Here is a 13,502-nt window from a genome sequence, read left to right on the forward strand (position 1 = left end):
TTTTTTTCCCGTTTCAGTTTTTGTACTGATAAACTAGATGTTAAGCTAAATGGCTACTAGATAGCTTTGTAGGATATACAATGATTTTTTTTCTCCATTTAAGTCTTAACCAAAACAGCAATTAAGCATTACAATGTTAACTTAATATAAAAAAAACCCATTAGATATTAGGTCAACTCCTCTGACGAGTAAGGAATATAACTAAATATCTTTCTAGTAGTAGGTTATTGCAATAGACTATGAGGGTAAAGTGCTATAACAAGATATAAGATTTATGAAAATACACATCAACCAGGTGATAAAAATGCCAAAGTGCTCTGCTTTGCTTTCTTTAAAATACTAAAAAGGACATTTTTCTCCAATATAGCTCAAGGTGAAATCTGATTTTAACCATTTTTAACCATCAGTGTCTTAAGGTAATATCACTATTGACTTTGGGACATAAAAGTTATGTTTTATTATTGCAGTATGCAATAACTGTTACTGCTACAGGATAGCAAATAGTAAATTGAGGAGTAAATTGAGACCATCACCACAAAAAGTGTATATGGCTGTCGTATACAATGATAGTGTGATAAGGTTACTGTCTGTGGCATATCTCAGGCCTGTCCTGATTTGATCGTATTTCTTTGGTCTAGTTGGACTCTATAGAGAGGATTATTGGAGCCCTGCTACAGTAGGCCTTTCAAGCTGTGGTTCAGGCTCCAGAGGACTAACAACAAGTCAGACGCTGTCAGATCCCAACTAGTGAGGCCAAGGGCTAATGCTTTGAAGTGGGCTATGCAATTCTCATCTGGAGGGATCAGATTGAGGGAGAAAAAAAGACGAGGAGAGGTGCAAAGCTTGAGCTAAACAGGCAAGTTGGGTAGGCCTCAGAAGCTGGTGAGGTGGTTTTCACTGAATCAGACCTACGTGGATGCTACATACCATCAAAAACATACGAAATTCCTGTTCATTATGCAGCTTGTGGAATACACAAGTATGATTTGTTTCTAAAACGGAGTGCAGAGCCCTAAAATATGCAAGGCATGTACAAAGAGAATGGAAAATCAGATTACACTAAAAGTTTTTAAAGTTGGCGGGAGGACACAAAAGAAATCATAATAGTTCTGGTTCTGCAATCAAAGCATGCTGAGAAAATTATATGGTAAGAAAGAAGGTTTAATTTGTGCTGATTGTTCCTTGCATAATTCTTCAAATCCTCTTAAAATCAGTATGATTTTCTTTTATTATTATTATTATTCTCCATGTAGCTTGGTCATGCAAATGCTGCTGACTTGGGAAGATTTAAGGCTAGACAGTGTTGTCTAGCCTTAAATCTTTAAATCTCTGAGCAACATCACTCCCAAAAAGTAGGTTGTCAGGATATGCTTCTAGATAAGCCGAAATTATATTAATTGTGTGGAGCCAGTAGATGACGAGAGAAGACAGTAATGTAAGAAAACAGGAGGATTTGACGACTGTTGAGAAACTGGAGAGAAGAAAACAGTCTTAGTATGCATAGTTTAGGTTTGGAGATCACAGTACATGCACTGGTGTGTGCTTTCATGGTTTTTACTTGGGCATGCATAATTTCCTATTATAATGTAACAGGCAGATACTTTTTCCAAACTCAACATAAACAGTCAGTTTTACAATCACAGCTTTTAGATTATCTGTGTACTTACCCAGCACAATAGCATGACATGGAAAAACTAACCAGTTTCTCCTTGTTCACACACACACACACACACACACACATACAAATGGGTGCACACTTACAAAGACATTCCTTCCTAACCTTCATATGCTCCCTCTGATTTTAATCCTTATCTCTTCTAGTCTTATTTCTTATGCTAACTGCAATGCTATCACTGAAACTGAATCTTTAACAAAGGGGTTTATGGATGCAGTCCAGGCTTTCGATTTCTGTGAAAACATTTGGCCCTCACACAATAGTAAAAGCAGATGTGCAACCCACCATTGGAATTAAGCGATAATATCAGTCAATCAGTCAACATGCACGCACACAGTGTGCACAGAATTATGACGGTCTCCCTTTCTTCCTGTCTGAGGTAACCCCAACCATGTTTTTCGCGTCCCACGGGGAGTGCCTTTTATCATGCGACATTGTGGTGTCGGCAGTATTGGGGGGAGTCGGGGAGCGGGGGTGAGGTGGGGTGGGGTTGTCAGACAGCTGTTTCCCATCAGCACTCAGTCAGGCGGTCGCAACCCTCCTCAGAGGATCAGAGGGGGCAACGCAGCGAAGTGAGTCTCAGAGATATGCGTGGGCCAAAATACTTCCAATTAGGTGGTCATCCCAATTTGTTCTCTCATATCCACGGTGCTTATCAGGCGTCTCGGGCCCACTCGGTGTTATGCACAAAAAGAGGTGAATGGGTTGTTGCTGCCATATGGGAGTGATTATGCGTTTTCCTCATTGTTTCCTGTCTTTTCACCCCAGCTCTACTGAGTCTTGCTGCTATGCTTGGTCTGCGTTGGCTCGGCTCCCTCGGCTTGTTTCAGGTTCTAAGCCCCTCCTGTAATTTAAGTCCGGGAATGCTTAACAACAGTCACTCATGCACAGGCGTCTACATTAGCACATGTTGTTCACCTCATCAGTGGCAAAACTGTGCTCACCGATATGGAATTAAAGTTGTTTTTCATCAAAAGAACTTTCTTTTTCGTTTCTCTTCTACATATCCTAATTTCACTTTTATTCTTGCTGTAATTTTGCAAATGATAGCCCATTCAATATGATGCAAGAATCTAATAAAAAAAAAAACTGCTGCAGACACCACAACATAATGTCTATGGTGGAGACAGGAAAAAGCTCTCTCTGACCACCAGAGTTCACGCTGGAGTAGATGCGAGTTTGCTTTGTCTCTGATACAGCTGGTGGCTGGAAGATCTTTTTCTGCACACAACCTAGTCGTTGTGGAAAGATGATAAATTGCCGTGGTAGCTTTCCGCCTCCTGCTAGTATAGGCTGCTGGATCCCACCTTTACTGCAGAGCTTTATATCTTCTCATCTTACTGTCAGCCATTAAGAACAAACTTTCTCAGCAGCTAGTCTCAACAGACCTTGCATGAGCGAAGGAGTAGTCCCACGAGGGATCCTGACAGGCTGATAAATGAATACAATTTAGATGAGTGGATAATACTGTACTAATATTATCAGATTACTAACAGTGTAGCTCTGTAAATTTATTTTGTGTAGGTGTTTGTGTGTCACTGTCAAAAAGTGGGATTGACAGAGCTAGTAAACAATCAACTGAAACTTGTACGGCTGTGTTTTTGACATGGGAAGTCAAGTACAAAATATCCTGCTGGTCAAGCTGTTAAAGACTTGGTATCGCAGCCCAGTTCTGCCAACAAGAAAAGGCGTTAATATTGTTACCAAGAGCAAAAAAGCAGCTTAAGTCCAAACTATAAAATTTGCACCTTAAAAATATTAGCTGCTAATGCCACATCACAAAAGTCATTGAAATAGACTTTTTGACACACTAAACACAGCCCCACTTGAAGACACCAATGATACGAGGAAGTATTCACCTTCTTAACATTATTAAAGTCCTCTCTGTTTCCTGTTCTGCTTGTCTGTGTTTTTTCCAGTCTTACGTGACGAATTTAGGCAGAATCCTGTTGACGTTATGGTTGCAGTGGGTGAGCCTGCGGTCCTGGAGTGCCAGCCACCCCGTGGACACCCCGAGCCCACAATCTCCTGGAGGAAAGATGGCTCCAACTTAGATGACAGAGATGAACGCATAACAGTAAAAGCAGCTATTTTGATTTCACACATTTCAACTAATGATAATTTATACTGTTGTTGTTATATCATTATATTCATGGGAAAGTGCAAGTCATTACATTGGAGATGCTAGAACGTTGACGTTATGTGAAGAACAAACTTTGACATGAAAATTGGTGGGGTTCAAAAAGCCTTTCAGTGTGAAATTCTGATGCTTAGTTGCCTTTTTTGTAACGTTAACATACAAATTAAAGCTCTGCAGGAATTTGGAAAAGCAACCCTGTGAAGTCGCAAGATAATTTTCTTGTGGTCACTGAAACCTTTTCTGGTTCTCATTACCAAAATGCTTGTAGGAATTTTGGAGAGATGATTTATTTGGCTCATACAAAACCTTAACCACAGAGCAGCACATCAGAAAAAAACCAAAAGTGTACATTATACTGTACAGGAAGGAACAGCATTGTGTGCTAATGTTAGCTACTGTATTGATGTATGGTCTTAGTCTAATGTATTAGGTCATGTGGCACGCGGCAGACAGCAGTGATTTTCCTTTTCATGCTTTTGTATACACTGAATTTATTTTGCATTTAATGGCTTCCTGCTCCTTTAACTTTGGAACAGAATCTGGTTTCAACAACTCAGATAGCTGTGTGCGTGCATGTGTGTGTGTCTGTGTGAGAGAGCTGATTTGTTTATTTGAGTCTTCTCTTCCATGCTCCCAGGAACATGCAGGAAATTCAAAGCTCATGTTAGTGTGGAGTGACAGGTAGAGCATCTCTGGGGAACTGTGATGGACAGAGCAGCTATCTCTGATTTAAGAAGAGGAAAGGATCAGAGCCAAGGGGGAGGCTTCTCTGAGGGAAATACAAAGGCTGCTTTTCCCTTTGTACTTACGTGCCTGGCTTCGTCCTCCCTGATCATCTTTTCTATATGGAAATGTGTCTTTGCCATGAGTGTTCTCTCAAAGACATTACTTACTGTACAAAGACCAAAGGAGTCTACCACAAGTGATTCATGGCTACTTTAAACCCTTTTGAGTGTTTCCCTTGTGGCCTTTAGCTGTCAGTTATTAATAGTGATATGCAGATCAAGTTGTGAGTTAACAGTTGGATTGAATTTTATGGATTTTAATTAAAAAGCTGAGTGTCTTCATTGCAGGAAAATACGTACACATCACACTAAGGCAGCTAATGTGTTTTCCCTCAGGGTATCTAAGACTATGTAAAAAAGAAATAGAAGACACCGAGGCACAAGAGGAAGAAAATCTGAGGTTTCAGTGTCCGAGATGGAGGACTGACAAACCACATTTTCATTTCTTTGCAGTGGAATTTTTGCTAAAAATGAGGAGCGGTCAGTCGAGGAAATAAAAAAGCTCTCAGTCTACTCTTTAATCAGCTGCTAAAGTTACAAGTGCAGTAAACAGAAAAAAAAAGTTGCAGAGCATAAGTATAACATTAGCCAGTGGCAATGGTTAGATCATCTTTGCAATCCTCGAGAAAGACTTGCAGCAAGGGGTAACTCGCAAAACCCTTTCTCCAGGATTTAAATAGGTAATCTCAATGAGCCAAAGTCAGTAAACTCTTTGAAATGTAGAAAAGAAATGAGACCAAATAAGAAATCTTTTAACTCACATTGCACTAGTTTGAAAAAGAGCCTGTGGTATATCTGTCTGTGTCCTCCAGTCCCTCTGCAACCCTGAATTGGATAAGCAGTTAAGAAAATGAGTGGATGGATGGGTTATTCATGAATCATTCACAGCAGCTTAAACACCCGCATTGCATTATGTTTTTAGTGAAATACAGAGCGTTTTATTTTAGTGGCTATAATGTAACTCCAAACATCCAACCCTAATCCAGTGAATACTGACAGGAATGGCTGAATCTGCAATACTAGTTCCCAAATTCCCCCACGTGCCCCCTGTGATTACCAGTGGTTGGCAATGTGCATCTCAAGTACACACAACCACAAGTCACCCCGCAATTTATTAAGTCTTCCTCTTAAAACCGCATGATTTACAACAGATTTGAAATGGTATCCACTCTTAGGCCACTCTTGGTCTTTTTATTTTTCAATTTTTTTATTTATTTGGTGGACAGTGTCAGCCGTTTGTGGTGGAAGGTTAGCCTGGAGGAGGCTGACTAATAAATGAAAGGCTGCTGGTTTTATCCCTGCAGCAGCAATTTAATGATGTATTCCATCTGTAAGCTTGAGAGTTGAGAGTTCCTACGGAGCCAGGTGCTGTCTGGCATGTTGCTGAATTACTCAATGGACGCAGCTCTGTAGGCAGCCTTGACCTCTGAACTGTGTTAAGAAATGGCAGCGCTGCAGTGTGTGTCGTGTCCCTAGCAAGAATGCATGAATAGTTTGAGCAGGGAAGAAGCAATCTAAGAGCATAATAACTGGGCTGAGAGTTTAATTGAAGTTGATGCCTGGTTTCACATGTCTGGTTGCAGAGAATGGCTTTGTGTTTGTTTGGAGGTCAGCATGTTTCCCTTCTCCAGTTTCTCATCTACTCACTACTGCTCTGCTGTCACCTCTAACACCAAGCTGCTGCATACTATCAGTAGAGGATCTCACATTCAAAGTACCTCAAAGACATGGTGTGTGGAGGCGTGTGGTGGACAGAAAAGGCTGAAAGCAGTGGGCCACCCCAGTAGCTTACCTGGTAGATCGCGGATTTCTCACTGAGCCTGAGTCCTTTTGTGCAGAGCCTTGGGTTTGAATGTAGGGTGGGCTCTTTGCTGCATGTCATTCCTTCTTTCTCTTTCATGCCTCTGCTGTCTATCTCAACTACATCTACCAAATAAAGAAGAAATGCCAATAAAAAATAAACATGAATGTGTGCCTGTGCCTGTGCGTGTGTGTGTGTGTGTGTGTGTGTGTGTGTGTGTGCGTGCGTGCGTGCGTGCGTGCGTGCGTGCGTGCGTGCGTGCGTGTGTGTGTGTGTGTGTTTGCCGATATGCTTAGAGAAAAGTTTGGGAAAGGCAAAGTAGGCTGACAGAACATCTAAGGAGTGTCTCTACAAAGAGGCAGTCCCTTTGTTCCCAGGGTTCTCATGTAGTGCTAGATATGAATTATGTAATTTCATAATGGGTGACCTTCTGTGCAGATTGAAAGGCAGTGAAAATTCTATTCCTAAGCAATAGAGAGCCAGATCAATGCGCACAGGCTTACACAACACCATGCACTTCTTTTTAAACAAGGGACAGTCAAAGATGTGACCATGCAAAAGACGGCATCATACTTTCAAGTAAACATGTCAAAAAGAAAACTTGAGCTGAGGCATATTTTATCGCAGAATACACAAATAGCAGCCAGATTAATACACGCTTTATGGATGTGATACTCTGTTAGTAATTCACAAACACGGTACACATACAGATGGCTAGATCCTCCACAAATACAGCTGTGCAAATATTGATTTTTTTTCTGTTGTCTTTTAGATTCGGAGTGGCAAACTAATGATCACCAACACTAGGAAGAGTGATGCAGGGAAATACATCTGCGTTGGAACCAACATGGTGGGAGAGAGGGAGAGTGAGATTGCCGAACTCACGGTGCTTGGTAAAATATGCAGCTTTTTGATTGCATTTCACAATGTTGCAGTACTTCACTTAGTCTGAGTACTTCCAGTTCTCAGTGCCTTGCCAGTCCACTGTACAATGCTTTTTTCACTGGGGTATAATAACCCATTAATTATTTTGATTATGCAGCTCTACCACCCAGTCTACCAGCTTTAGCAAATTTCCCCACTGAACATGCACTGAACATCTAACAGTGCTACATCTAATGTTATAACCTTTCAGTATAAGAGCTCCCTATGGTACTGTGCTTCTTCTAGTGCCGCCTCCTGCTTCTAGCCTCTATTCTCAATCCCCCACTTATTTTCCCAACACTTTCCATTAGAATAGAGCTCTTATCTGTACCACATCGTTAGATGGCCTTGGTTCAGGTTGCAAATATACAATGTAGTGGCTCAAAGAGCCTGTCAAATAAATGTGGAAAATCCCGCTGAATGCAGAAGCATATTAACATATGCTGTTTTCTGGGCTGTACAAAATAAATGGCAGATAAATATATGATTATCTATAGAATTTCATGTCAAACCTGATTTTATTGTATTTATTTAATCCCAGCAACTAATAATTTATACTTATTTGGGTGAAAAGTTGAACCACTCAAAAATAACATACTGATTATAAAAGTTTGTTCAAAACTCAAATGTACCTCAAATGATTTGAAAAAGTTATTAATATGAAGGACTTTTTCTGCTTGTTCAGAGGGGTTAAAATCAGATGACTTTGGAAGAAAGTTCATGACAGACAGCATTTCATGGTCTTCTACTACAATAGGCCTTGAGAAGCCATAACATGCATTAGATCCCATTATTCTGCTGTAATGTGAATCGCACTGCACAAGCATTTGATCTTTTCCCCAAAAGTGTTTTGTAGACAGCTACTCATTCTCTGTGACTGCCTTGAACCAGAACATTTCACAGAACTTTTGCTGGTTGTAGTCCTGCTTTCTGTATCTCAAACAAGTTGCTTTGCAATTTTTAACTTTTGCAAAACTTGATGTATTGATGTTCTGTTGGTGTGCATAGTCCTCAGTCCAGCCATGATATGATGCAGAGGAGAATAGAATAACAATCTGACTTCTGACGCTTCAGCTGTTCGAACACGCTGTTTCCCACACAGAGTACTCAGTAATAAACTCTCAACCATATTTATAATAGGTGAACAATTGCAGCAAGTGGATTTACTTGGGTGAGCCTTTGATGAGTAGATTAAATCAGTCTGAGTGCCGACTGATCCCTGCTTCAAAGGATTTGATATGATCCAAGACGTCTTTCCATTTTTGTCAGCTTTTCAATACTCATACCTTCTGAGCCCACAAACACGATGAATTTGATCCTGTAATGATGTTTGTTCCTCTTACTACTGTGCTGCCATATAGAGCGTCCGACCTTTGTGAAGCGGCCCAGCAGTGTAGTGGTGCTGGCAGAGGAGAGTGTGGAGTTCAGCTGTGTTGTCCAAGGAGACCCTGTTCCCACTGTCCGCTGGAGGAGAGATGATTCTGACCTGCCTAAGGGCAGGTAACACACAAAAACCCTCTACATTCAGTAACTGACCATGCAAACATGGTGTTTCCACTTGTTCTTTCATCTCTTGGGCATGTGTGTGTGTGCATGTCTGTCCTGCCAGCAGATTTGAAATCCTAGAGGACCATACCTTGATTGTTCGCCAAGTGACCTCTGCAGACGAAGGCTCTTATACATGTGTGGTGGAGAACATGGTTGGGAAGTCTGAAGCGTCTGCCACGCTCACTGTACATGGTCAGTACAACCCAGCCTTCACACTTAATGCTCTACAATCGAAGCACCTTCTTCTCATGTATATGCAGTCCACATATTTTTTTTCAAGGCCTCAGGTTTCATTTTAATGGATGAGAAGTGTTTGCCTAAGAGTTGTTCCTAACAGGAGACCTAATCCTGTGTCATAGTGTCACAAATTTACCAAGAAATGACTTTTACACAGCCGGGCGTTCAGCATGACCACGCTTTCATCATTGTGCCTTCTTGTACCGAATAATTGTTTCTAGGGTGTGTTTGTCTTAAGGCCTGAGGGTCATATAACAACAGCTAAGAAGTCATAATAAAAGTTTGTTTGTGCAAACTAAAATGAGCATCAGAAGGAAATGTTCGTGACTGCAGGAGCTAAATTAATTTGGTCTAAGCTGTAATGCCACAATGACACCCTTAAGTTCTTAAATCAATGACAGGAAATAGGCAGTGAGATATCTCTCATGGTTGCACATGCAAACCAGTACGCATAAATACACACATACAGAGAAGCAGTTGGTGACATATACTGCAAAGACAGCAGGACTTAATTAAAGACGAGCTGGTTACATGCTGGGGACTGACATGGTTCCAATTACATTGTCTTCCTCCTCCTCCAAAAACCTGAGAAAATGAGCATGGGGGGGGGGGCATAGCTAAATTTGGCAAACAATGGAAAAGACCAGGAATACAGCATTTGATGTTGTATTACTAGATTAAAAAGATAGTTATTTTAGTGAATGCATGTTTCATATTAAAAAAGAAGAAAAGAAAAAAAAGCCCAACCTCTGTATGGCTCAAATCATAGTCACAACCCTAACCACAGAATCATTTTTACTGACCTAGAACATTTGGTTGATATTAAACAATTGCCATTATAAACAGTTGTAGTAAGCCAAGGAGCTTAGTCATAATAATTTTGCACAAGTTCCAAGTATGACATTGTTCTGGAATTACTAAATTAATATGTATTTATTCTGCCTGTATTACCTCTCTCTACTTTTCTCTCTCTCTCTCTACTCTAGAGATGTGGATAGATATGGCTATTTATAGAGAGGGTGCTTAAGCCATGCTTTACCACCGTATCCACAGCAGTGTAGCACTGTAGTTCCAAAAGCAGCTGGTTAGCAAGCAATTCATTGCACTATAAATCTAGCTTTGACATCTTAAGATTTCCAGTGTTTCCCATCTACAAATGCATGTTTGTTAGTGTGGAAATTTTACAGTAGCTCCTACTTTTCCCCTCTATCCAGACACAATGCTTCATCCGCATCTCACCCTTTATGAGTTTTATGTCCTCATTAACCAATTGTACGTCTGTTAAACTATGCCTCTAGGCTGGCTGGCTCTGACTCAAACTGGCAATTACATGTGTTTTTCACACGTCACAGCCAATAAGTCTGCTGCACATAACTGGGGATAGACAGCCTGCTTTACTCTTTAACATCTGTGCTTTTCTTCCATTTCTTTAACGAGACATTGTGGGGGGTAACCTGTGTCACTTGAGATCCCTTTGAGAACACTAATCATATTTAAAAAAAAATCATACATCATACATCACAATTTATAATAATAGTTTTGAAATGCTACTAACGACAATGATGAAGAATAACTGGAAGGATTATTGAATTGGTCTAGTGTGCACAGTGCAGGGTACCGAAGGGGCCAATGAGTTCCTAAGTAAGATCTTTTCATTTAACGTGACCAACAATGAAATCAGTAAAAGAAATTAAACAACTAGCTTTCACACACACACTACAGTCTTTCTGCATATTAGCGCAAATGTCAGAAACAGTCCAATCAAACATTAAATAGACCTCAACCTACCATGTGTCCATGTGATGTCCGCTGTTGCATTATTTTGCAGTGTGAAAATAGCTTGTATTATAGTCTGGTGAAATCACGGCAAGCAAGGCTGTTCTTCTGTCTGCACGCTCTACCCACACAGCACCATCACATAAAGCAGACAGAGCATTTCCTAAAGTAAAGCAGGTCGTCTCTTATGGAGCACCAACAGGGAGAAAGTGTAGCTTTGGACACCTGATGTGAACTACAGAGAAACTAAATGATTGCAAGCTCATGAACAGAAATACACAAACCAGCCACGGAGAGACAGAGCGAGAAAGGGAAAGAGATAGAGAACAACCACAAGGTGAAGCAGAATAATAACAAAGCACCTCTTTGACAGTTTATTTTGGAAGTCTTGCACATGTGATCAGGTGCCTACAGTTCCATAACCCTTCAATGAACTGTAGAAAAAAAATCTTTTAAAACTGTCCCTGCATCATTGCAATTGTGTGTGCATTGTGTGTATTCACCCTGATTATTCATTGCGCTGCTTTTTTGTGTGTCTTTTTTCCTTGTAGTCAATACTGGTAAGTTGTCGTCCATCCCTCACCCACCATCAGACAGCAACAAGAACTCATGAGTCCCTGTCACTGTCCTATCTTCACTGTAATTCCATCCACCACTACAGTATGTAATTCATGTTATGTGTGGGTAAATGAATAAAATATGTAAAGCTTTTCTCACACACACACACTAATGTTATAATGCTGAGAATGATAAAAAATGTGTAATGCTGACAGGTAATTAGGACCTCTCTTCTTCTGCAGTGCCCCCGGCTTTTGCCATTCGTCCCAGGAACCAGGTGGTGGCAGTGGGCAGGACGGTCACCTTCCAATGTGAGGCTACTGGCAACCCGCAGCCTGCTATTTTCTGGCAGAGGGAGGGCAGTGAGGTGAGACTGACCCTTAGTCTGTCATCACACTACTAAATCACTGCACAGTGTAAATAAAGATAATGAATGGCTAACTGTGATCTTCATCTCCCCTCTAGAGTCTTCTCTTCTCCTACCAGCCACCGCAGCCCTTTAGCCGGCTGTCCGTCTCCCAGATGGGCAGTTTGACCATTACCAATGTTCAACGTAATGATGGCGGCTTTTATAGCTGCCAGGCTCTTAACATCGCTGGCAGCGTTATTACCAAAGCGCTGCTGGAGGTTACAGACTGTGAGTAAAAGGAAGTGGTGATGGAGGGCAAAGGAGGGGACTTTTATGTAGCTCTTTTGCAGCTTCATTCTTTTGTCTTTTGGCTAAGTGGACTACATTGTGGCAGCAGTCTTGTTTTGTTGAGCAGGTAAATTAAAGTACAGTTTTGTTTTGGCTACAGACGGCAGTAATATGGGTGTGGTGGTTTGCCTTGGCTTCAGTCAGGAGAGGGATTTTATGAGATATTGTTCACATGTTGGGCTCAGAATAGTTGGTTTCTGCGGTGACTGTCTATAAAGAATGTCTGTACTTACAGCGCTGTGCAAAAGTTTTGAGCCAGTCCTCAGTTCTTTATATTTACTTCCAAGGGGTCAGAATTTCTTGTAATATTTTTAAAGTGGTTTTGAGGAGTACCTCTGCAGTAGTTGTAGTAGTAGTAGTTATTTTAAAAAAAAATTTTTATGTTGGTTGCTTTTCCACATTAGTTTTATATTTTCAGATTAACACTTATCTGTTTATTTTTATTTATTTGTTGTTAACTCAAGCAACAGTATCTGTAAGTCAGGTCCTTTCACAAATGGGGGAAAAAATCCAGCAAAGACCTGACAATGGACCTGAAAGATGCATCTAGCTCTTCAGCTGATCTGTCTACTTTTGGATGAAGCCTCACCAGAAATGATCTCAGTGGAATGGTGGCTGTCAACTAGCCATTCTTAAGGAAAGGAAACAGGGAGAAGAGGCTGAGATATGACAAATTACATGAGAACCATGCTAAAAATTAGAGGCAACAGATGCAATGATGAATCCAAATTTGAAGGAGGTGCTTGGGAGAAGTACAACAGGAAGTGCTTACAGCCATCTGTAAAACATGGTGGAGGCTCTGTCGTGGTTTAAGTATCTTGTCAAAATGGATGTACTTATGCAGAATATGTGCCATCAGATTTTGATCCACCATGCAAAACCATCTGGACAGTGTCTGATTGGCAGCAGCTTCATTTTTCAGCAAGACAATGATACCACACTGCCAATGCAACAAAAGCATACCTGGATAGAAGAACTTGGGATTGTCTTGGCAATAAACAAAACAAAAGGCAGGCAGTATCCAAATAAGAGCTTTTTCTCATCCAAAGAAAAAGAGCTCATAGCGCCAAACAGTCATTGTAAGATATATTAAATTGTAAGGTAAAGACTCTTCTTAAAGACATTACAAGAAAGCTTGCCTAAGAGAGTTCAGGCTGTGTTAAAGACTAAAGGTACTCATGCCAAATATTTTAGCTCATTAGAATTATGTATGTTTGCAAGTTTCAATAAATTGCTTCATGTGTTTCCGGTTTTCCCAGCAACATATAAAGAAATGTGTTTTGACTCAAGACTTTTGCACAATACTATATAAATCTTCTCTTAAAGAAACATTTCCCAACCTGCAATTGTGCAGTAAATAG

General features: G+C 40.6%; 1 protein-coding gene across 2 annotated transcripts in view; it reads left to right on the top strand.

Annotated features, from left to right (window-relative positions):
- LOC146699844 (roundabout homolog 1-like) overlaps positions 1-13,502 on the top strand; it is an 83,224-nt gene that overhangs the window by 52,713 nt on the left and 17,009 nt on the right. Inside the window, exons 3-8 of one of the 2 annotated variants that reach the window (XM_085469764.1) lie at positions 3,595-3,752; positions 7,174-7,294; positions 8,687-8,825; positions 8,935-9,065; positions 11,687-11,811; positions 11,910-12,081. In XM_085469764.1, coding sequence (XP_085325890.1) covers positions 3,595-3,752; positions 7,174-7,294; positions 8,687-8,825; positions 8,935-9,065; positions 11,687-11,811; positions 11,910-12,081 — 846 coding nt within the window. The remainder of the gene's footprint in view (positions 1-3,594; positions 3,753-7,173; positions 7,295-8,686; positions 8,826-8,934; positions 9,066-11,686; positions 11,812-11,909; positions 12,082-13,502) is intronic. The other variant, XM_085469765.1, reaches the window with a different exon arrangement.

This window comes from Copadichromis virginalis, linkage group LG10 (assembly GCF_057382275.1).
Source record: "Copadichromis virginalis isolate Kocher_CV1m ecotype Utaka linkage group LG10, C_Virginalis_male_GT1.1, whole genome shotgun sequence".
NCBI classification, from domain to species: Eukaryota; Metazoa; Chordata; class Actinopteri; order Cichliformes; family Cichlidae; genus Copadichromis; species Copadichromis virginalis.